This window comes from Podarcis muralis, chromosome 1 (assembly GCF_964188315.1).
Source record: "Podarcis muralis chromosome 1, rPodMur119.hap1.1, whole genome shotgun sequence".
Lineage (NCBI taxonomy): Eukaryota > Metazoa > Chordata > Lepidosauria > Squamata > Lacertidae > Podarcis > Podarcis muralis.
In genome coordinates, this window is record NC_135655.1 from 101899925 (window position 1) to 101924508 (window position 24584).

At 41.3% G+C, this 24584-nt stretch overlaps 1 protein-coding gene across 1 annotated transcript; it reads right to left on the bottom strand.

Moving 5' to 3' along the window:
- Positions 1-7536: 7536 nt before the first annotated feature.
- Positions 7537-24364, bottom strand: MMADHC (metabolism of cobalamin associated D). The gene is made up of 8 exons (XM_028745724.2): positions 24212-24364; positions 21283-21439; positions 17954-18098; positions 17237-17454; positions 16534-16639; positions 15706-15836; positions 12925-13011; positions 7537-11314 (listed from the first exon to the last, which is right to left on the bottom strand). Exons 2-8 carry the CDS (start codon positions 21295-21297, stop codon positions 11120-11122), a joined length of 897 nt encoding a protein of 298 aa, XP_028601557.1. The 5' UTR covers positions 21298-21439; positions 24212-24364; the 3' UTR covers positions 7537-11119.
- Positions 24365-24584: the final 220 nt, after the last annotated feature.

Here is a 24584-nt window from a genome sequence, read left to right on the forward strand (position 1 = left end):
CTACACAAACTCACATGCCCTTCCCTAGCCTGGTGTGCTATGTCAAGAATAAGCATTATTAGATGTGTTTAGGAACACATGAAAACCCCCCACTATCTATAGCGTTACTGATCTGTAGAGATATTACGCTTGGACTTTACTGATGCTAATAAACATCCTCCACCCTATTTGCCATCGCATTAGCTCTGCTGTGTGTTTAAGAGCTAAACGCACATACTTCTTCAGCAGCTCTGCTGTCATGCGGCCTCAGGCCATACCAACTTCTTGTGGAATCTTTGACAGATATCATAACACTACCAAACAAAGCTTGGCCAAGTCAGTGCAAACGGTAAGACATTTTCTTGAGTAGGGGATGAATGGGAGGGGAGAAAGAAAATAAACACTGATGAAATGCGATGTATATGCAGCATATAAATTATTAGATTTTCTTGGAGATTGCTGACATACTTGAAAGGTACCTGTAAACATTATGCATGAGAATTGCTACTCTCTCTCTCTCTCTCTCTCTCTCTCTCTCTCTCTCTCTCTCTCTCTCTCTGTGTGTGTGTGTGTGTGTGTGTTGTCGTCACACACAGCAGCAATACTACCAGAGGCATGGAATGCCTTTCACTCAATGAAAATCAGGACATTTTCAACCTAGCAGGGCTCTGAATTTTTAATCCCATTTTCAGAATTTATAGCAACGAAACTCTGGAGCCCTACAGGGAAGCAAGTCCAAATGCATGTTGCTGTCTCCAAGCCACAGGTAATCTGGAGAAGTCTAACTGATTTCAAAGAAGATTGTTTGAAATAATTTGCAAACTGGGTTGGTGCAGTATGAAAAGGAATGCCAGATTGAACTGCCGTGATAGGGGATGAATGGGAAACATGCTAATGGCTGTTCCAATTACTTGCTTGGAAGAGTTGCCCACAACAGCACTTTTTCTTTAGTACTGTGTAAAATATACTAGGCATGTCAAATGTACCCTGCTCATGGAACAATTGGGAGGCACAGTTTTTCCGCCTCTAGCAAATAATCAACAACACCTTAAAAATGGAGGTACTTCATCTGGGAGACACCACAGGACCAGGGCTAAAATGCAGTCCTCCATGTTTCTGACCCTCCATAGGTCACATAGCCCCTCATGAGACTGCACCCCACTTCACTCTTCTTGAGTACCTTTGCCTGGCTAGGACACGTCATTGAACCTCTTTTGCACTGGATGATGGAGGGGTGTGTGTGTAAACCTCACCTTAACATGGCAGGAATGTAACCTAATCTACATTGCTCCAGCCATTTTTGGCTCTCGCCCTGTCCATCACTAGCAGGACAGAATCCAGCACAGGAGGAAACAAAATAGCTAACCTTTCCTCTTCTGCTTTTCTGGCAATTGGACCAAAAAGCACAAACAGCCAGGCTTATTATTATTTGCTGGTTGACCCAGCTATTCTAAAATTACAGGATGTGATTTGCACAGCAAAAGACACCGAAGTCTATTTTGTTCTACAGCATCTTATCAGTGAGAACCTGCTACCACCACCAGATTGAACTGTGTTGGGGGAAAGGGTTGGAAGGAAGTTTCTACCTTCTTTCAAGGGTCTTCTGAAAACTGCACTGTTTCCACAGGACTTTACAATATGATTTTTTCCCTTTAAACCAACCAGTATCTACTAATGTTTGACTGATGCTTTTATGAGAGAGAAAGAGATTTTGTATGCTGTAAGGGGCTTTGTTCTATTTTATGAAAGAGCAGGTTATAAATTTTCAAACCACAACAAAAAACCCTGCCTGTGTGGGCACATGCACCCTACAGATTCACAAAGAGAAAGGGTTATCACATATGTCTTCCAATATGTGCATCTTTACCAGAGTTGTAGCTTTGTGTTACCATACAGCATGGTGCACTAAAGTATCTCCCCTCCCCTCACTTGTTAAGCAGAGATTGGATGGCTATCTGTCATGGATGCTTTAGCTGAGATTCCTGCATTGGAGGGGGTTGGACTAGATGACCCATGGGGTCCCTTTCAATTCTACGATTGTATGATTCTACCTCAGAACTACCCTTAAGCTGAAGCTCCAGCCTGGAAGACCTTCTGGCCTTTTCTGCGAAGGCAGACCACAACAGCTACCACCTCTCGGCTGCCCTCTGCCCCAGAAGTGCTTCCATTTCTCTGGTATTGTAGACACTAACTGATAGAGCCATATTTCTTTTCATTGCCTACTGCGGGCAGTCAGCAGGGAACCTCCTTTGGACTGTAGAAACTTCTTTTCAGATAGACATATGCTTTATGTCCCTCTTCGACAGTGTTTAGAATGATGTCAACATCCCCGATGTTAACATTTCGTTGTAAGTTTGGAAAGGGAGGAGGTAGCAAAAGAGAGTCCAGTGACATTTTTTATTCCCAACAGTTAGAAACTGAACTCCATGAGTAATACGATCGTGCTTATAGGACATTGTCCACCAGTAAATCTGTGGAGTTTGTTTAAAAAATTCTTTCCCAAATGTCAATGTCTGGCTTTAGCCATCTCCCGACACTCCTAGATCTTGTCTGAAACCATAGGCTATGCCTGACAGGAGAAAAGACTATTAATTAGATGGTTGAGTAACACACAAAAAGCTTGTATATCATGTTTCTCCTGCTCAAGGAAAAACATGAACAAAACGCCTTACCACTGATGACTACTAATTTTTGAATACCAAGTTAGGTTGTTGGATAAGCTTCACACAGGGGTGGTCCTGCCTTTAGGGAAAGTGAAATAACCTGCCTCAGTCAGAAGATATTGGAGGACAGCAGTGACAGTGCCCTAACTGTCCCTCTAAGTCTCCCATCTATTCCCCTCTGTTGGAGGGCAGGTCTGTGTATGCTACATCCCATTTCTAAACTAGTTCGCTGCCTCAGGCAGAGAAGAGGACACTGCCCCACCACTACAAATGGCTCTTGTTAGACCCATAGCATTATTTTCCATCACAAAAGGAAATAATAATAATAATAATTTACTATTTATACCCCACCCATCTGGCCGGGTTTCCCCAGCCACTTTGGGCGGCCTCCAACAAAATACTAAAATACAATAGTCCATCAAACATTAAAAGCTTCCCTAAACAGGGCTGCCTTCAGATGTCTTCTAAAAGTCTGGTAGTTGTTTTTCTCTTTCACATCTGGTGGGAGGGCGTTCCACAGGGCGGGTGCCACTACCGAGAAAACTCTCTGCCTGGTTCCCTGTAACTTGGCTTCTCGCAGTGAGGGTGGGGAACCGTCAGAAGGCCCTCAGAGCTGGATCTCAGTGTCCAGGCAGAAAGATGGGAGTGGAGACGCTCCTTCAGGTATACTGGACCGAGGCCGTTTAGGGCTTTAAAAGGGGCACATTGGTGTGTTTTAATTCTGTATTGCCACCATGGTGAATGACACATGACCCAGGAGGCTTTTCTCATATTTTTAGTTGGCTGAGGTTTTTTCTTTTTTGTTCCCCATCCCCATTTCTTTTCAGTGATAAATCTGTGTTTAGTGTGGCGTGTGCGTAGCATTTAATGAACAGCTAACAAAAGGCTAATATTAATGACCAGCTTTCATTAGCTGTTGTTCAGCAAGTATTCTGGCTGAATGTTACACAAGAAATGAGTGATCAGCTAAGTGCACTTGAAATAAATATGAAACAAGGTGTGCAAGTCCCAGAACGCTCAGATTCCTCCTGAGTCAAAAACTGTATTAGCTGTTCGCCGAGGTAGAAAAACAACATACCATGATTATTTGTTGCCTCTTTACAAGCGGAGCTCGCTGAAGAGAGACAGCGGCCACAGAGAATACCAATGCAGTATGTGTCTGACATATTAAAAGTAGACATCCATTCGTTTTTAGATGGGTCAGTTTTTAGAACATTATTCCTCATAACAAAGTGGTACGAATGAGGCACTGAAAGAATCGCTTGTTCCTACACTGTTTACATGGTTAAAATAAAACAGCAATTTGTTCAGGAGCACCTAGATTTATAGCGATGGTGAAACGAAGATTTGGTCGATGCCTTGAGGGGTGACCCATATAAGCTACTATGAGCTTTTTAAAAGGAAGACAAGGATAGATCTATACTCAAAGTAGCACTAAGGAGAACATTCTGTTAGTGAACTTCTGCTTGCATTCTCACACTCTCCTCCCCTTGTGTACCCCCCTAGATCAGTTCTGGTCCCCCTGAAGTCCTCTGGAGCAGGAAAGAGGGGAGCGGGAATCTTATTGATTCCACAAGGCTGATCCTGATAAGAAGCTGGACCATGAAGCCAAAAAGATTCCTCAGCCTTGTGCTGGCACTGATCATTGAGCTAGTGCAACTGTTCAAGTTGAATACTTTGTACTTTTTCAAGTTGGCCATTTGAGCCTCCTCTTATTTTTAGAACTGGAAATCTCAGAGAAAGCTGAATATAGTATAGGCGACATGGCTTAGTCTACAGGGGTAATAATGGCTTTCATAGATGGGAGTTTATCTTTTGACACATGTCAAGCGGCCCCTTTAACCATGCACAGCCCCACAGCAGAGTTCGAGTAAGAGAGAGGAAAACCACACTCAGACCTTCTATCACCAGGGGGTGAGATTTCAATCTGGTTCTCTAGTTATCTAGGCAATGCACTTTCTTTAGAGAAGCTGAACTGCAGAGGAATCCAGGCATGCCATTTGTATGCAGGGTTGCTCATACAGAACTATGGCAACTGAGAATGCCCACGTAACGAGTGACTTCTTTTGGGCTGAGTTATACTGACAAATTCTTCATATGAACAGTTACAATTGGGTACCTGCAAGAATCTGTTTCCTAGCGTTAATTAGGTCCTTGAGTTAATTGTTGAAGTGGTTCACTTCATGTTATCTAATTGCATCAACCCCGAAGAAACACCACCTGCATTATTTCTTGATGTCCCCCTCCCCCCATGAAACATGCTAGAAACTATTTCCAACTTTGAAAATAGGACTACCGTATTTTTCACTCTATAAGATGCACCAGACCACAAGACGCACCTAGTTTTTGGAGGAGGAAAACAAGAAAAAAAAAATTCTGAATCTCAGAAGCCAGAACAGCAAGAGGGATCACTGCACAGTGAAAGCAGCAATCCCTCTTGCTGTTCTGGCTTCTGGGATAGCTGCACAGCCTGCACTCGCTCCATAAGACACACACACATTTCCCCTTACTTTTTAGGAGGGAAAAAGTGAGTCTTATAGAGCAAAAAATACGGTACTTAATTTTTCTATTCTACAGCTTTCTGCCTTATAAAGGATTTTGTATGTTTTGCAATGCACGGCTTATTTCTGAGTTTTAAAGAACTTTTTTTTGCCCATCATGTCTCTGCATAAACTGCAGAAATGAGTATATGATGAAGTTTCAATCTTAATACAAATGAAATCTGGAAGTATTTCGCTCTTAGCACTTTAAGACTTAAATCGTACTTATTTTTTCTGCTTCAAAATCGCCCTTGGAGTTGTGTTGAGAATTACAGGGCAGTTATGGGAATACTGGTTGGTCCTAATGAAGCTATTATTTGACTGACCCCAGGAACACCTAGCATGCTTTCTTACACAATATCAAGGTATTGCTTAAAATTAATACTGTTCATTTAACAACTACTTATACGATTCTGAATTGCAGCAATTAGTTTTGGCTGACTCTGCAGAAGACTCTGAAGAATTGCAGAGTAATTAGAATCTACAATGACTGCTTTTGAGGACTTACCTGTCTTGGGCCGGCTGCTCAGCACTGTCTAAAATTACCAGTCTGCTCACTCAAAGTTTATTAACTACAATTTCTCCTCAATTACTTCCAGAGGGCAAAAGGCCTGAAAATGAAGATGACAGGGAAAGCCTAGAGACTCTCCCCTTGAATGTGCATCTTTGACCTTTTAGGTGTTTTGAGGGCTGCTTTCCTCATGACAACAATAGCAAACAGTCAACAGAATCCTTCATCTTAACACTTATGAGGCCATACCAGATACATAGATCTTTTTTCATGCTCCCTTGAACCACACAGATGGAAAACACTAGACTACCCGACAAGCATCAGCATGCGATGTAAAACAATAATATGCAAAGGTGGCTTTAAAAAAAATGATTTTACACGTAAGAATATGGGTAGATGATATACTACTTTTAAAAAACTTTACATCCATTTTTTTTTCTTTTTTTATTTCTATACCGCCCTATACCGGAAGGTTCCAGTGCTTTCAAATAACCATTTTCAAACTGTTCCCCTCCCCATTGATGAGTGAATACGGAAAACAATCACTTACAGATTTTTTAAAAATGTATTTCTTCCATGCCAGTAAGAAAGTGCACTAAGGTGATCCACATCCACTTAAGACTGAACATTTAAATTTCTATTATCCCATTAAGATCACTCTATAACATGATAATGCAGGAAGAAATGATTTCAGAGCTGCTCTTCCTCCACGATTTGCCTCACAACTATAGTTAAGCTTGGTTAATCCACTTTTAGGCCTAAATTTTTAGAGGGGGTTTGAACTAGTTCATGATGGGCCTTGGGACCCCAAACCTGAGCTAGTTTCAGAATACCCCTGTTTCGAACATCACCGTCATCATGAGATTTATATATTATTTTTCATATTATTTATATATTTTTAAAACAGTCATTTTAATTGTGAATGTTTTAATGTGCATTTTAATTGTATGCAATTGGTTTTATACTTGTAAATGGCTTAGAAGCCATTTTGGCAATTAAGTGGCGTACTAATTAATAAATAATAGCTACTGCTCTTCATTTCCAGCCTCTAATTAAAACCTTACAACTCTTCATGTTCACCATCTAATTAAACTTTGCACCAATACTATATTATTAGCAGAAAAGGACCCAAGGTTTAGAGATAACCCTAAGGCCTGCCAGGAACTTCACAGCTGCGGTGAGATTTGAATCATGGAACTTCCTGGCTGAGCAGCAAAATTATTCTAGGAAAGAGAACACACAAGGATCCTAGTCCACAACGGAATGAAGAGGAAGTACACAGGTTTAACCACATTTACTCATAATAAGCCAACGAGACCAAAATTGACTTAACTATTTTGTTAATAAACTGCTGATGCAAAGAAAGTATTTAGAATTCCTAAAACATGGTGTCAGATAATGAGATCTTTGGAACTAACCCATAAAACATAGTAGACATAAAGTACAAAACCACATGCAGAATTTTCTCAGACAAGATGTTTGTATCTCATTTTGTATTTTCTTTTAGATACATTGTGATGCAGATTTGTGAAATATGAATTCTGCACCTGTGAGGTTTTCCACATTTTCTCCCCCACCCTGTTTCGGAAAACCACAGTGAAATTAACTTATTTCCAGTCACTTCTCTTGCATTCAGCACAAAGATCTTGGCGGCCTGTGTGTTTATCACCTTAACACAGAGAGCACACTGCTCAGCTGTAGCTCATATTAGAACAGCCTTGAAGCCATAATGTTTTCCTCTAAGAGACAAGGAGACTGTGCTCATATAGAAGATTTCTAGCATATTTTCTTCCAGCACCATTGCTGCATAAATTATAAATAAAGTGTCAGCACTAATAACGAGCACTTTCACACATTGCTCCTTGGAGCATTTATTTCAGTTCAAAAAATAAATAAATGTGTGTACATATTTTCAATTGTGCCTAAATTCACAGTTGCTAAAACGTCCAATACTCCAGCCTGAAAAAAATCCATTCTGAAGAGGCGAGCAGAGAAATAAATGCAAGTTAACAACATGAACATTTTACTTGAGCATTTTCTCCTTAACAAATTGCTTGTGCCCCAAATCACACTGGGGCACAGGCTCTGCTGCCTCTTGCACCAACTTGTTATGTTCCAGCTGCTGCTGCCACCACTGGTCCTGCGTCTTTAAAATTCTGGGAAATCCCTTGTGTCACATATTTTTTGGGGGAGAGAGGAATTGACCCTCAACTGAGCTGGTTATGCTGCTTCTCATGCCAGTGTTGCTTCAGAATTGGTGGGCTTCTGCTAGTGATGTCCTGCTGCTTTTCTCAATATGGCGCCACAAAGTAAGGTGGCAGCTTAAGAGACCAGGCTGCCTTTATTCTTACTGAACTCATTCTTCACACAACCTCCACCCATCAAAATGGGATGTTTGGACTTATCATTAAGAAAGCTGAGGCCTGGCTTATACCTGCAGCAGGATGAGGTGACAGAAGAATGTATAACATCCGGTACAATTTCTTAATGCACGCCCGCGAAATAAAATTACTCGCAAGTAAGAAGCACATCAGGGAGGCAGGTTTAGTCCACCCCACTACTGTTTTCTATTTGTTGCAGAGTTGTTTTGTTTTTACACAGGAAAGCATTCAAGTGGCAATTTCCTCACCTTTACTCTTAATGTGGTACAATTCATGAAAACATTTTAACACCACCTTTCAATTTAAAATGTTCAGGGGTGAGCTGGATCCAGGGCTGCCTCTATTAACTCTCTTCCAGGGGTCAAATAAATCTTTAAGTCGCTAACAATCCCTCTCCTCAAGGTTGTGTGAATGGAAGTGAGTGTTTCTCTGTAAAACTGAAACAGCCTTCCTTTGGAAGCCTACCTTCCAAAGGTGGTATGACCAGGCGGGTTAGGAAACTCAAAACAAACTTATCCAGTTATGCAACTAGCCAGAGGTGAAATAAAAAGTTCTTAGATTCATTACAAATCAGAAGAACCCAGGGCACCTCTCTCTATCATCCTTTTGGCAAAATGTGATTTTGTAGGCAGGGCAGCGCTATTTCGTATTATGTCCAACAGTGTGCACACCACCCCTTCTAAACTGTTGACACAAAAATGAAATTAACAAATATTCCAGGCTGATAAGAAAAAGCTCATTCTGCTATATCATTCTACTACTTGCGCAAACCAGACTTTACATAATGAGAGAACAGGGCCACATAGCTACTGTAAACAGAGGGGGAAATAGCAAAAATTACAGCTGGCATTCAACTAACCTCAAACGTGCAGAAGGGGTTCCACTTGCACAGTGTGACTTTCCTCTCCTCTTGTTCCCCTGCATGCACCTAACGCCTTCTCCAAGTTGGCTCTGGAGGGTTGAGGGAACTTCTAGAACACAGGGGAGACTTCCTGCTGCTCATCAGGCAATGGCTTTTCCCACCTGTCTTGCCCCACCCTCCAGCTCTAGAACTCTTTCCCAGACCATGATTTTGAGAACAGCAGAAGCAGCTGTGAAAAGAGTTCAGGAACAGATAGATAGATTATAAGTTGTGTGCCCTTGTTTCTCAATTTGATCCTTTTACTTGGTTTTGTATGTTTGTGGCATTTTATGCATTGTGACTTGCCACTGTTTTTCTTGATTATAGTTTAGTGATTCTTTATTATAATGGTAAGTGTTAACTGTTTAATTATCATTTGCTGGTATTTAATTTGACTGTTTACTATTATATTCTGGTGGATTCTTGAATATTGCTTTGTCTGATGGAAGTTGTTTATTTTAAAGATACGGGGACTTCTTTGTATTGTATCAGATTGTTATTACATGCATGATCTTTGCTGTCTGTTTTGTTGTTTCTTCAGCTTGTAAACCCCCTCGTGTATAGTAATATAGAAAGAGGCAAATGAAGTAAAATATTTAGTGGGTGAGCAGATGGGAGGAGAGCCAGGTTGGGCAAGTAGAAGTCATTTTGCAAGTGGAAGTCATTCTGCACATGCAAGTAGTTAGCTAAGGACTGTCCTACAATAGAACCACTGTAACTGTGGATTTTGATGAAAGCCACCTGGAAAACAATTTCTTTCTTTAATTACCAGCATTGGCACAACGGTAGGTATCCAGAGAAAGAATACTAACCAGAGAAACTCATGATGCCAGGCGATGTTTTAACAGGATCTGATGACTTGGCCTATAGTTCATTCACATTTTTGTATGGCATATATTCAAGGAAATAAAACAGCCTACTGCAATGTCTCAGTCAATATTCACAGAAACAAAATTCTGCGGACAAGAATTCAACCCATACTTGCATTCAAACCAGATCCATGAAAATATGACACTGATTTCTTTTCTTTATCTTTTGGCAGAAATGAGATCTAGAAAGGGTCTTCAGTGCAGAAACAGTTTTGATTTACACTGATTTAATTCCTTTGGCTACCATTCTTTAATTCATATTGTTGTGGCTAGCTTAGAGAGGAGGCCTGTTAGAAAGTCAGGCACACTTAGGTGTACTAGCTTCAAGCAAATCTAATCACAACTTGTAAAAATTGAGTTGGGATATATTTTGGAATATTGGGTTGCATCCAGACCGGGCATTCCATGAATGGAAGAGATCTTTCCATTCATGGAACTGAGTGAGATCCAGGAGGATCCACAAACAGGATGAGATGTGAGCAGAGGCTTTCCCCCTACGATTTCTCCTTCCCTCTGCATCCCCTAATGGGCACTTTGCATGCTGTTCTGGAAGGTTCCCCAACCTCCTGCAGCAAATTTTCAAAACATGGCGGATTCAGGCAAGGCAGGGAAATTGGCAAAAATCACCTCTTCCCTCACAGGAATATCCAGGCTGCATGAGGTACAAGCCATTATGCTTTCTGAAAATCATGAAGCAGGCCACAAAATCTCCTGCTTGAAGTATATTCCAAATAAAACATGAAAAACAGAAATAAGACAATACTGGTTCTTGCATAAAAGAATGACTGATATTATTTTCCTTTAATGGGATCTAACTGAACAAGTGGACTATCTCTACCTCAAAAATGTTTCTTTTCAAAAATATAAAAAATGAAGATGTGAAATGAACATTGTTCTTTTTCCAATCAATTTGCAACCTATGTCAAACAGACATTTATAAAATATATTGCAAGTAAATTAAATCTGACTTCACCAGAATGAAAATGGGAAATGTTACAAAAGTGCTGAGGATTTGTGTTCCAGTGTAAGATTACTGTGGATGTTTCGCTTTATTGAAAGTTTGGAAAAGTAATACTTTAGAATATCATACGCTATATATACACACATCTCTCAAGTAAAATGTTGGATTACCTTATAAATCGTGTATAGAGACTACATATCCGATGAAAGACTAAAATAAATAACAGATCTTTTACTCTCTAGAAATCAGTGTAATTTATCGCTTGATATGTCCCAACTGTGTTTATTGGCCAATTCTTAAGCCTGTAGATGCGGTTAATTGCCACTCAGTTTCTTCATGATTGGGCTGTCAGGTGAAGCATTAGTGAAAATACTTCCGACTACCACGTGTGTTCCCCAGAGATTATGACGAATAACTTTACAGCAGCCAAGGTCCTCCACATAAAATCCTAAATGGCGGTAGCGTTCATCAGTTTCAAAAAGGGTGTTGTTTGTATAAGGGCCAAAAAACTGCAAAGGAAGCACAACAAAACACGGTGTACGTTTATAGTAAGATTCCTGAATATATTTCAACATAATAGATCAAACTAGTTTTAAGTCTAAGCTTAAATGCATTCAAATGTCATGGCAGAAAATGTACAACTGCTGGTTTTGCATTGACGTTTCTATAGAGGGATAACTATACTGTTTATTATATCCCATGGCAACTAGAAATTCTGGAGCCCACAGATCCAGCCCTCAAATTGACACTGTTACCAGGAAAGTGCACTTCTAATTCCTTGGATTTTATGAATCAATAGCCTGGTCCCTGTGGTGCAATGGTTTAGTGTGTCTAGCTGCTAACCGGAAGGTTGATGGTTCAAGCCCACACAGGAACAGCTGTGAGCAGGATTCCCTTGCAATTCTATATACTGCAACAGCAGATTCTAGCAGTGCCCATGCAAAGACAGTAAAGATTCACCAACAAAAGTTGGGTAAAAAACTATGTACACATTTAGTAGGAGAATATAACAGTCTTAAAGGTAGAGGTAAAGGGACCCCTGACAGTTAAGTCCAGTTGCGAATGACTCTGGGGTTGCGGCGCTCATCTTGCTTTACAGGCCAGGGAGCTGGTGTTTGTCCGCTCTGCAGACAGTTTTTCTGGGTCATGTGGCCAGCATGACTAAGATGCTTCTGGCACAACGGAACACCGAAACCAGAGCAGCGCATGGAAACACTGTTTACCTTCCCACCGGAGCGGTACCTATTTATCTACTTGCACTTTTTGTCTTGCTTTTGAACTGCTAGGTTGGCAGGAGCTGGGAGCGAGCAATGGGAGCTCAACCCATCATAGGGATTCGAACTGCTGACCTTTTGATCGGCAAGCCCAAGGCTCAGTGGTTTAGACCGCAGAGACACCCGCATCCCTATAACAGGTCTTGGTGCTTTGCTATTCCATACCGACTAGCTTTTCAAATAATTTGGATCTAGGACATTTCTAAGGGCCCTGATGTGGGACAATTTTTTTTTAACAATCAGAAATAATACTGATATGTTTGTGCATGAAAGAATTGTCAAAGGAACGTCTCAAATACCTACAATCCATGACACACCACAATCCTGGTCTGAAAGAACTAGGTTAAAGGGGGGGGGGGAGGTGAGAGACAGAGTGGTGTAGTGATTCCAGTGCTAAACTAGGAGTAGTGTGACCCAGGTTCATAGTCCCACTCAGCCGTGAAGCTCACTGGGTGACCATGAGCCTATAATTCTCTCAGCCTATCCTAAGATTGTTGTAAGAATAAATTCGGGGCTGGGGAGAACTATGTGCACTGCTTTGAGCTCCTTGGAGGAGAGAAAAGATGTAATAACTAAAACAAATAAAAACAGTCTTGCGTTATTTTGTTTAACTGCCTCTTAAGGTGCCAGCTATGACAACGGTTTCTATGATATAGCCGAGAATTGAGAAAGACTGTCACGGACATTCCAGAAACAATTTTAGATAGCCTTTAAAATGGTTTCAAGTGGAACGAGCAGAAACTCAAGTAGGAGTCGTCATATTCCTTTTTTTTTTGGGGGGGGGGGTCTGAGACACACGGTGCTCAGCCTCCCTCTTCTTGCTGTGCTTTGGTAGAAATACTTACTGCCAGTCCTGAAGTTGGATCAATGAAATCTGCCCAATAGCCTTCGGCACACAAAGCATAGCAAATTTCCTTGGCACCACTGATAAACTAAGAAGAGAGGAAATAAAAGATGCTAAGCACACTTTTAAGGCTAATGTATATTCCATTTCCCCAGCAAACAAATGTGAAATTGAACACAGTACTGTTATTCAACTCTGTCAACCGAGACTAAGAGGATTAAAATTAATAACCTATATTGAGATATGATGGTCACATGGAACCTAGAAGAAATTCTTTGTGATGGTCAGTGAAGCATTAATAGTTCTGCACAGGCAGGAAAATATAACTGATTGCTCGGGCTGGTTGCAGTGTTGCCATAACTGCAAATACAAAAAAATTACACAAATCCATACCTCACCTATTGCCCACTTTTATGCATGCTCCTTTTGCCTTAGGTTTGTTTCCTAGTCTCAACTTCCTGTATCTTGATCAGTAAAGCACTTTTTGCAGTTCTCTAATCCACAATGGCAACTCTGCCCAAAACCTATGCCAAGAAAATGATCGTCCAAACACAAAGCACAGAAGCTCAAAACTCCTGCTAACCTCTAAATACATGGTGCTAATTTAGAAAGAAACAGAATCTAAAAAGGAGCTACACGAGAGTGTGGGATGAAACTGTGCACACAGATGGAACGCTCTTTTATTTTTGCCAGAATAGACTCTATTGTCAAAGAAAGTGACACTTCTTAATTTAAAAATTCAGGAGAAGCGTGCCTCTTCAACAAAAGGAATTGTGGAGGTTCTCACCAAATGCACTCGTATATCCTTTGCACTACGGCAAAGATACTACATTTAACATATCCAATGGAAAAGCTAACTGTGGTTTGGTAGGCTGCCCCTGTATGGGAAACATCACTTGAAACTGATTTTGCTAGTTTGCATTCCATTTGTTCAACACTTTGACACCTAAAACTATATAGTGAAGAAGCCAGGCGAACCTCCCCGGGGAGAGCATTGCACAAATGGGGAGCCACTACAGAAAAGGCCTGTTCTCAGGTTGCCACCCTCCGGACCTCTCGAGGCACACAATGTTGTACAGCCGCATCCCCTCATTTATTTGAAATTGATAAATACACACATTTCTTTCTCGAAGCATGTAAGCCAGATATCTGGACCCTTTATCATAAGGGCTTACTCAGATTCTGAATAATCTTAAAACAGAACAGATTTATATTCAGTGTGGACCTATTTTTCCAATTAGTCAAAGGTCTACGTATCTGTCCATTTCAATTTCAGATTAAGCCAACGGAACCCCAGTAAACAGTCTAAACATGTTTATGCACTGGACTCTTTTGATCCTGGTGAATTACAATCTCACAGTAGCCACTCACCAAACAGATGTTAATTAAGACAACTTGAGTCTTCAATACAATAACACCTTCATTTGCCTGCCACTAACTCTCATTACTTTACTCCAAGTCTCTCATGTTAAGTTAAGTTCTCCTGAGATTGTCTACAATGCAAACAAACAGTCCATTCTATTGTGAATTTGCTGTTAGTAACCTTTAGGCCAGAAGGTTACGTCTACCATCCCAGCACCCTTGTGTTCTATATATTGGAATTGACAGGAAGGTGGACAAGGAAGGAGGAGGACAATTAAAATATAATTAGACCAGATTACAATGCCAAGGCCCAACAGACCATGACTAACACAGAGACACTGACACGCTAAAATGAGAGCTTTATTCTGTGTGCAGCTTTCATGGTGATGACTGAACACTGCACTCTCCTTCCTAACCCCTTGAAAACCTTTAGAACCCATATAAATGCTCATTTGCCATTGTGAAACTTTCTCAAATGGAGTTAAAGGAACTGCAGTGTGGCTGGTGTTAACTAAAAACTGGTCTCAGATATATTAGCCCAAAAATCAAGTTGAAATAAAAGAAACTGGCATTTTTAGGTTATTTTAAAAGCACTATTAAAGTACAGAAACTTTTCAGAAAATAACATATGGGGAAAAATTCAGCAGCAGCAAAACACTGACATTTGTCGGGATACAACTATTGATTCCAAAGCCAAGCAAAAAACGTACATTTAAGAAAGGATGACCCCTAGTGGCAATTCTGCATATAATCACTTGGGCAAACAAAATGTCTGATTTATTTACTGCAATTATTAACAGATGTGGTATAAAAGGTTCAACTTAGTAAACTGAATGTAAAACATTACAGCATGTAGCTAGTGCGTATGCATAAAATATATTTAAAGTTACTATTTTTTAAAGTCAGGTAGGTAGCCGTGTTGGTCTGACGCAGGCGAAATAAATTAAAAAATTAAAAAATTGTCCAGTAGCACCTTAGAGACCAACTAGGTTTGTTCTGGGTAGGTATAAGATTCCGTGTGCATGCACACTTCTTCAGATACACAGATACACTTCAGATATGTGTATCTGAAGTGTGTGTGCACACGAAAGCTTATACCCAGAACAAACTTAGTTGGTCTCTAAGGTGCTACTGGACAATTTTTTAATTTATTTTTTAAAGGAAAAATCAATATGGGCATTAAGTGTTAAGGACCAAGCGTTAGTCGTGTACATCCAAATTCTTTCTAAGAGAGCTTCATTAACACTGGGTCACAAAATATTGGGTCACAACCTATAATGGTCATCCACTCTTAGGGCAGACTCCACATTCCTAAAGCATGATATCAAGCACTGAATCCAATACAACACACAAACGCACATGGTCTCACCTCCAATGAGAACAGTATCATAATTCACTGCCCAAAGCTGATGAGACTTACATTTTCTATCAGATTTTCTCGCTCATTTTCCACCTCTTCACTCCATGCAGTCATATCATTTATTGTCTTCTGTGTTACTGTTAAGACTGTGAGGTTATTGGAGGTTCCTTCTGGAAACATTGACTCAAAATCTACGAAGGAAGGAAGAAGTCAATGAAACTTAACTGCACAATCTTAGCCAGGCCTACCTGAGAACAAGTCCTACTGAATTCAGGTAAACAGGATTAGGACTGCAGCCTTAGGTGATTGTTACAGTTCTTTTGCTCCACCAGCAGTGGCGCCATGGTGGAATCGAGCTGCTTGCCTGAGCTCCACCTGGCTGAGTCACTGCAGCAAACCAGGACAGAAAGAGGGAGGGACAATGTAGCATGGTGTCAGTGTGCCAGGAAAGAGTGCCAGATCGCACTGTGCCAATCTCACCCTTCCCTCTTTCCATTCTGGTATGCTGCAGTGACTCAGTCAAGAAGATGAGAAGCACAGCCCCACCTCTCCGTCACCGGCTACCCTCCATCAACCCCATTTGTAAGTATGGGGAATTGCCACTGTGTTCTTCAACAGCTTGCACACACAATGGAGACACATTTACTACACAGTGTAAATCTGACAACTGTCAGATTCCCAGGCTAAAGGTTTTGCTCATCTGGAAAAGCGCACTGTTGCTTGCTTTTTTTTTAGAATAAAGACAAAAAGAGGGTTAATTTATGCAACCGAAAAGAAAACTGTGACGTTCCAGCAAAAAAAAAAGAAGGGGGAAAAAGGGTCAAGGTATAAAGTCTACTGAGATAATGAAAATTTTGAAAAGGAGGATGAGGGCAGCAGCACCCATACCTTTGCGCAACAGCTCTGGACACGCTTGTATTGCACATTCTACCTTAGTGGTTTCAAAGTAGGCCTTGGCATTACTAACTTCTTGTTTATGAGGAGGATTACCGTTCTGAAAACAAAAACAACAGGTAATTGTTCAGAGCTACGTACAACAGTAACGCCAGCAGTGTTATTTGATATTTAAATTTGCCCCAGCTCTTATTCTTAAAATTAGCAAAAAGTTGTACCCTCTAAGGCTGGGCGATACCTGGTTTTCAACACAGTGCTCTATCACCAGCTAAACACAGAGAGATATACTGATACATGACAATGTCTGAAATAAGGATGAAGCTATGCAGAAGAGGCATTGGCTGGCTTCACGCTTTCCCCCACATTGTGCTTTTTTGCATAGCACACGCGCACACACCATGATTCGCAATATAATGCCAAGTCAAAAATTATGAAGCCAATATCACGATATGGATTTCAAGCCAGTTTTGGGCCATATATCACCCAGTTCTAGTATCCTCAAGCTTCTGCACAGCTGAAGTACAATTCTATTCCAGACAATTCTATTCCAGGGCACCACTCCAAAAATACTATGATAGCCCACCTGTAACACAGGGGTGGGTGCTCATTTCAAAATCAGGAGGGAAAGACCATGTACCTGCCTTTTTGCTAGGCAGGCCAGTTACTTTGGAGCTATGTTTTCCACCTGAGTTCTTACCTGGAACTCGTTGACGTACTGAGCCATCACAAATTCATGCCTTTCGCTTGCCAGGGGCTCCACTAATATGTCAGGCAGTTTTTTGTGCGCTTGTGTTGCCTTCTGAATCCCTGCACCGTTCAGGTGACAGTCAAAGCCTATGTTCCCCGGGAGCTGAAATCGTTGGTCTTGCGGACCAAAGGGTCCCATAGCCTCATCGGGCCACACAGTTCTTGGACCTGCCAAAAGTTAAGAATTAAGTCGTTTAAACACACACATATAATTGCACTGTGTTATAAAACACAAATGTTTTTTGCATGCTGCTCAGTAAGCTAGTAACTCAAGTTTGAGCAGAAAACGGGAAAACTAAGTTCCATTGAACTTCATGATACTTAATTCCAAGTATGTTATGACCAGAGGAACCATAAGATACAGATGATTTGAAAGACATATTGTGTGTGGTATCCAACTAACACACCCTCTGAGCGGCAAGGATTTCCACTTGTGCAACAGAACTCCCCACAGCTCCCCCCCAAACCTGTTCTAGAGCTCTGGAGCAGATGTGGGGAGGGTGTGGGGTGCACACAGGGGAGGAGGAGGGGATAAAGTCCACTGGACAAGCAAAAAGCCTTGTGCTGATGAGACGCATTAGATGGATACAGCTGTATGATTTTCCCGACAATACAGATAATTTTAGATGTAAACACGGGTGAAACAAATTCTTGTAATGTTCCTTACATATGTCTGGGGGTGCAGCAGCAACGGAAGGCTCGTCTGAGCCAGAGGACCCTGCTGTGGAAAAGGCCTTGGGAGTTACAACCCTTCTAACCAAAGAATAAAATCCCGGAAGGTACGTCACCAGTCTAGCTCTGTTACAAAGTACCTAAAGGGGACACAAAGAGAACTGAATGTAGCATATATTGCACATCAAAACAACAAGTCAGTATGCAGAGATGCATTCTGTAGGGGTGGAGGAATCTTATTAGCTGAATCTTGCATCCCGAACTTCTATATTACCAATGTACTACGCTTTCTTTGGGTGTGGCTAAAAAATTAAAAGTTTAGTATGAAAAACCCCGCATGCTGGAATTTTTGCACACCATTTGCCACATGGATAAAATGCTGCATTAAGTAAATGACACTTTTTATCTAGCAAAAGAAAAAAGAAAAGCGCCACAATACATACATGGAATGTGTTCAAACATCTGATAAGCAAAGCGTATTAAAAGAAAAAAACACATGCGAGTCGGTTCTTTCTTCCGGCCAGGGTAGTTAACCAGAGCAGACAAGTTAGTTCCTCTGGTTTATCAGGAAACGGCACATTTCCCACTGCAAAGTTGGCAAGCCACTTCAGGGTAAGGTAAGGTGACCATACTGCTTGGCCATTCTGTATGCATTCAATCCCAGACCCATGTAACTGTAGTGAGCTCACGCCTAAGCTCAAAACTCTCATGACAACAAAACCGGGGGAAATCTTACAACACACGAACCGCAGGGAAAATGGCTTCAATTTCTCTTCCTGAATCTGAAAACAGCCTGAATCAACAGGGCTCAGAGATGTGCGATACCATCTTGGTGTAGTTTTATTCTGAAGCTTAACGACAACAATTGCCAACATTATTAACTACTGCACCACTGATTAATTTGGCCGACACAGTGTTCAAGCGCTTGTCTTGCAATCCTAACCTCCCAGGTCTAACCTTTTGAAAAGTATTGCAAGATTATTAAGAGCTCACAAGGAAACTTTCTTCAGCGGATTTTTTTTTTTTTTTTTTACAGCTCCACCATTCCATTTAGAAATGCATCTGCAGCCAATGTGGGTTGGCATTTGTTTTGTTTTTTAAATAAAAAGCCTGGCTAGATATTGCATCAAAATCCAGAACGCTTTAGAAAGGAATCTAAAAGGTAAGGTGCTAAACAGGGAATGAAAACTCAATGGTTTCTAAATTTGAAATGTTGTTTTTTACAGGTTAGCTTCAAAAATGGGTATTTTTTTAATTTGGAGGTACACAATCTTTACACTAAGTTTTACAATTCTTATGATACATGCATCCTTTCCTAAAATAATGTAATAAATAGAGCAGTTTTATGTTACCTATGGCGTACTGCCCACAGCAACGTATGTTTCTGTGACCCACTGGCCCCAGTGACTCAATACTAGACTGTTACAATACCTAATCCCACATCCTAGCAAAAAGCAACCCTCTTCTTTGCACTGGATGCAACTTGCACAATGCTAATATAAGGACAATAGTTGCAGCTATGGTAGCGTAGACACAACATGAAGTAATGCAATCTGAAATCACACTATGCATATGTTTTTTTCAACACTGAGCCTTTCTTGGATTTTGGCTCATTTGCAGCTCTTTGCACTGCATTAGTGGCCACTGTCAAGAATCCCATGTTTTGAAAGCAGTTGGTCCAGTGGCAGCACAGAAAAAGGGGCAAGTTAGAAAAGGATCATAACTAGACAAACCAAATCAAAAGAAGGAAGGCAGTAATAGAAAAGGGCAAAACAATCTCAAGGATGCACAAATATAATGATTTGTATTGACCCAATGGATATTTCTTCTGCAGGGACACTGCATATCACTAGTATACTGCCAAAGCTTCATGTGGCTGTTATGGGAGTTGTTTCGTTCTGGTATACTTACGTTTCTGTTTTAAATGTGTTGTAAGTTTTCTGAACACCTTTGGGTAACAAGCAACAATAACAACAAGCACACCATTCTGTTCTCTAGTGTTATGGAGCACACTAAAGTACACAGAGGTGTGCATTTTAAGTGTCCTTAAGAAGTATATTTGGAAAGATGTTTAGCCAATAAAACATTTCAGTTTTGTGCATGGTAGAGATTCTATCTCACCCTATTTCCACAAACAGAAAAGGACCTCTGAAGCCCTTAAGGAAGGTCCATTCATGGTTTTTATAGGCATATCAGTTTATATGATGAAAAATAGTAATTCCAATTCAACTTTGAATGGTGCAACATTTCATACAGTTGTAAATGTTCAGGCTTAAATGTGCTATTGTATCAAAGCCTAAGTTTTGAACCCAGAATATGAGCTTTGAAAAATGTATTAATGCTGTCATTATTATTCAAAATGCATATGCTCTGCCTCTCTCATTATATCTGTAAGCTATCTGAGCCAACAGAAGTCTACAATAAGGAAATCTGTATAACTGATTTAAGATCACACTGGCTACACTCCTGCATATGTTCCTTTTCCTTTTTGTTTCATTTATTTTAGACTGTAGGCCTGCATGAACTGTCTTATCTTTTAATCCCTGAACAACCTGTAGAAAACTGTCGGCGTTTCATATGTGATAAATAATTTGTTGTTAAATCTAACAGAAATAAATAAGATGTAACCAACTTAACTCTTAGTCCACAAGCCTACATACACTTTGGGAATGAACGCGGTAGGACTGACTTCCGAGTACACCCACAAAGGATTGGGTTGCACTAGTTTCTACAATTACGGCCTTTATAATTTATAGGCTGATGCCTAAGAACTGTGGGGAGTGTTCCTCAAGAGGAACAGGATTTGCCTTCCCAGACACCTCCCAAAGCAGCAGCAGATGCTGGGCTGAAGGGAGAAACTGGTCAAAACACCTTCCATGCACACAAGAAGCCCATAGGATCCAATCCCACATCTTTACAGGCCCACACCCTCCAAATTCTTGTGTGTACCAAACCCAATGTTTTAGGTATTTATAGGACACTGGAAAATTCAGTTTGCCAATGAATAATCCAGTGTTCTAGGTATTTCAGTAGTGATGCAAATTACTTCCTAAAACATTCCATATTAGGAAGCCACACATCTTTTTTTTTTTACCTATCTAGTACAGTTCAGTAGTGCATCATGATTTACATCATACTAAAATATATACACCAGTCTAAGTGTTTCCATTTTTGACTTCACAGGTTTATACATCAAGAAACTTCATAAAGCACTATTCATATGTCATGTCACATAAGCTAAGGAACAAGAATAGAAACAGGAACACACTTAGAGACATTTGTATGGCATTCTTAACAAACACTGAAAACAGCAATATTACTTACAGTGGCCATTTGCATGGGTATCTTCGTCTAAAGATTTTTCCTAAAACAGAGACATACACACCAGAGTGGCTGGTCAGACACGTTGGGCCTGAGCTGCAACTTGTTAAGGATCCATGCCCAAACACTTCCGAGAACTGCCTGAACCAGCTGTTAGAACCTGTGCAAAACAAACCAGAACAATGTTTTTTTTTTCACTTTACCACAAAACTACAAAGGGATGCAGATATTATTTTGCTTCAGCAGGAGGGGAAAGTGTATGTCAATAGCTTATAAATTGTTGCATGACTACAGTTTTGGAATTTACATTCAGTTAAACATCTAAATCTCTAGCCTTTCCATTGTGCAGAGAATTTTTTTAATGGTAATGCAAACCTTAAAAAAAGCAGGCTCAGAAAGTAAAGAAACCTGTTTGTAAAATTTACACCCTGTTCAATTGGAGATCTGTCTTTGTCACCTCCAGAGCACTAGTTAAACACTGTCCATGTGAATTTTAAATTCTTTTAAAATTTCAACACTAAAGTTGAAACACAAAAAGGAACTTGTGATTCTGAGATGCTAACGCATACTACTTTTGAATAATTTCCTTGAAACTCTTGACAGATGGGAACTTATTTCTCTTTCACGCTTCCTTTTTAACACTGGCACACATTGCAGGCAATTCACAAGCTGCAGATGCCTGAAAAACTCTTTTAGGTTGTTAAGAGATCTGACCATTCTGGTGCCCATGAAAACAATTTTGAAGAGGACTAGGACAGCTTCATGATGACAAATGGGAAGAGACAAGAAACCAGAAACCTCCTTGCCCAATAACCCATTTTCTCCCCACCTCACTGCCAGGTAAAATTACCATTGCTGGCTTCACTCCCTTTAACCACCCCAGAATCAGGTTTCTTTCCAATCTCCTATACAGTACATACACAAAAAAATGTGGTGCTGTTTTCTGCCTCATGCTTAGCCAGTGCACACCTCGGGCCGAAGTGATGCATTAGGGGCTTTCTTTTTTATTTTATTTAGATGATGATCGCCCCAGACCCTCCAAGTGACCCTATTTTCCAGGGACCTTCCTGAGTTTACAGAAGCTGTCCCGGTTTCTGACTTGATCCCGGAATGTCCTGCTTTTCCTTAGGATGTCCCTATTTTCATCAGAGAAACGTTGGAGGGTATGGAGTTAAGTGACACCCCCCAGCCAAAGAGATAAGTACCTATACAACATTTAGAAGACATCTGAAGGCACCCTATATAGGGAAGTGGTGGTTTTTGTTTTTTTTAATGTTTAACGTTAACCAGGCCTTTGGTTGATCCGATTTACATCCTATGCCATTTTAAAATGTGTTGGGGTTTTTTGTGTGGAGGGGAGGTGTTACTGGGTTGTTGTTTCAATTTTTATTAGGTATTTTGTGGTTTTATAGCTTGATTTTATTCTGTGAATTGCCCTGAGACCCCAGGGTATAGAGCAGTATATAAATTCAATAAATAATAATAATTTTGTTTTTATGTATGTTAGAAGCCGCCCTGGGTGACTGGGGCAATCCAGTCTGAAGGGCGGAGTATATAAATAATATTTTTTTATAATTATTAGTTGAATTTATATACCGCCCTATACCTGGAGGTCTCAGAGCAGTTCACAGAATAATAATGATAAAAATTATTATTATTATTATTATTATTATGGAGAAGGACATCCCTATTTTCATCGGAGAAACACTGGAAGAGACGCAACTCTTTCTAACAACAAAAGCAACAAGGGACCTTGGACTTGCAGTAGCTGCTGCGCAAATACGGGAGGCTCCCCGGTCCTGCCACTGGGCGGCTGTTCACTGCTGGCCAGTGAGGATCCCACCTGCATCAGTGCTGGATTTATGTACTGTATAAGCTAAACATGCTATAGCTTAGGGCCCCGCTCTCTTTGGGGCCCCAAAAAAATTAAAGGAAAAAACCTGGATGTACATTTCCAAAATGTAAGAGCTCCCGTTGCTCAGTCCCTGCTCCTGTGAGCCTAGAAGTTCGAAAGCACCTCAAAGTGCAAGTAGATAAATAGGTACCGCTCCGGCGGGAAGGTAAACGGCATTTCCGTGCGCTGCTCTGGTTCGCCAGAAGCGGCTTAGTCATGCTGGCCACATGACCCGGAAGCTGTCTGTGGACAAACGCCAGCTCCCTCGGCCAGTAAAGCGAGATGAGTGCCGCAACCCCAGAGTCATTCGCAACTGGACCTAACGTTCAGGGGTCCATTTACCTTTTTTTAAGATAAAAAAACAAATACAGTGGTACCTCTGGTTACATACTTAATTCGTTCCAGAGGTCTGTTCTTAACCTGAAACTGTTCTTAACCTGAAGCACCCTTTAGCTAATGGGGCCTCCCACTGCCACCGGAGCACGATTTGTGTTCTCATCCTGAAGCAAAGTTCTTAACCCAAGGTACAATTTCTGGGTTAGCGGAGTCTGTAACCTGAAGCGTCTGTAACCTGAAGCGTATGTAAAATAAAACCTACATACAGCAAGTCTTTTGCGTTGTGTATGGACCTATTAGGTCCATAGATTACCATATAGCATATATTCAACACAAAAAACAGCGACAATTTGTTGTTGACAAATTATAGCTGGACATATGAAGGGCCCCATTACCTTCAGTAGCTTAGGGCCCCATCAAACCTAAATCCAGCCCTACACCTGCTCCCCAACCCCCGTCTGGGGTCCAAGGGCGACGGGATGGTTTGAGACTGGGAACTGAAGCGGCTAGTCCGCATTGAGGAGCCGTGTGCGTAGGGACAGCGCTTATCTGAAGGGGAGGCGGTGGGGGGGGCGAAGGTGGGAGCGGGGCCTGAGGACGCCTCTGGCCCAAAGCTTAAGCGGGGGGGGGGGTGTCGGGAAGTTCCATTTGGCGGGGGGGGGCAGCTGGAGGGAGGGAGACGCGGCTGACCGGGCTCGTTACCTCTTTTTCTTTTCACGTTCTGTTTGTTCCTGTAAAATGGCAACCCCCGGGCCAAAGCAATCGATCCTCGCCTCCGTCGCTTCCAAAGGGTGGTGGGAGGGGGGGAAAGAAAGAGGGAAAAGGTGTCGGCGGGGAGAGAAAACGAGACGCTCGACGCGCGACTCCTCCCCCCTTTTTTTTCCTGCTTAGCCGGCTTGCGGGCAGGCCGGAGCAATCGAGCCGACGTCTCTAATGACGGAGCAGCCGGCTGACAAGGAGGGAGAGAGAGAGATTGTCGAATCCTCGAAAGGGCTTGCCTAGTCGAGTGCTTCCGCGTCGATGCGGAGAGTGGGCGGAGTCAGCAGAGAGGCTTTGCCCGCCCCGGTTGGTTGGT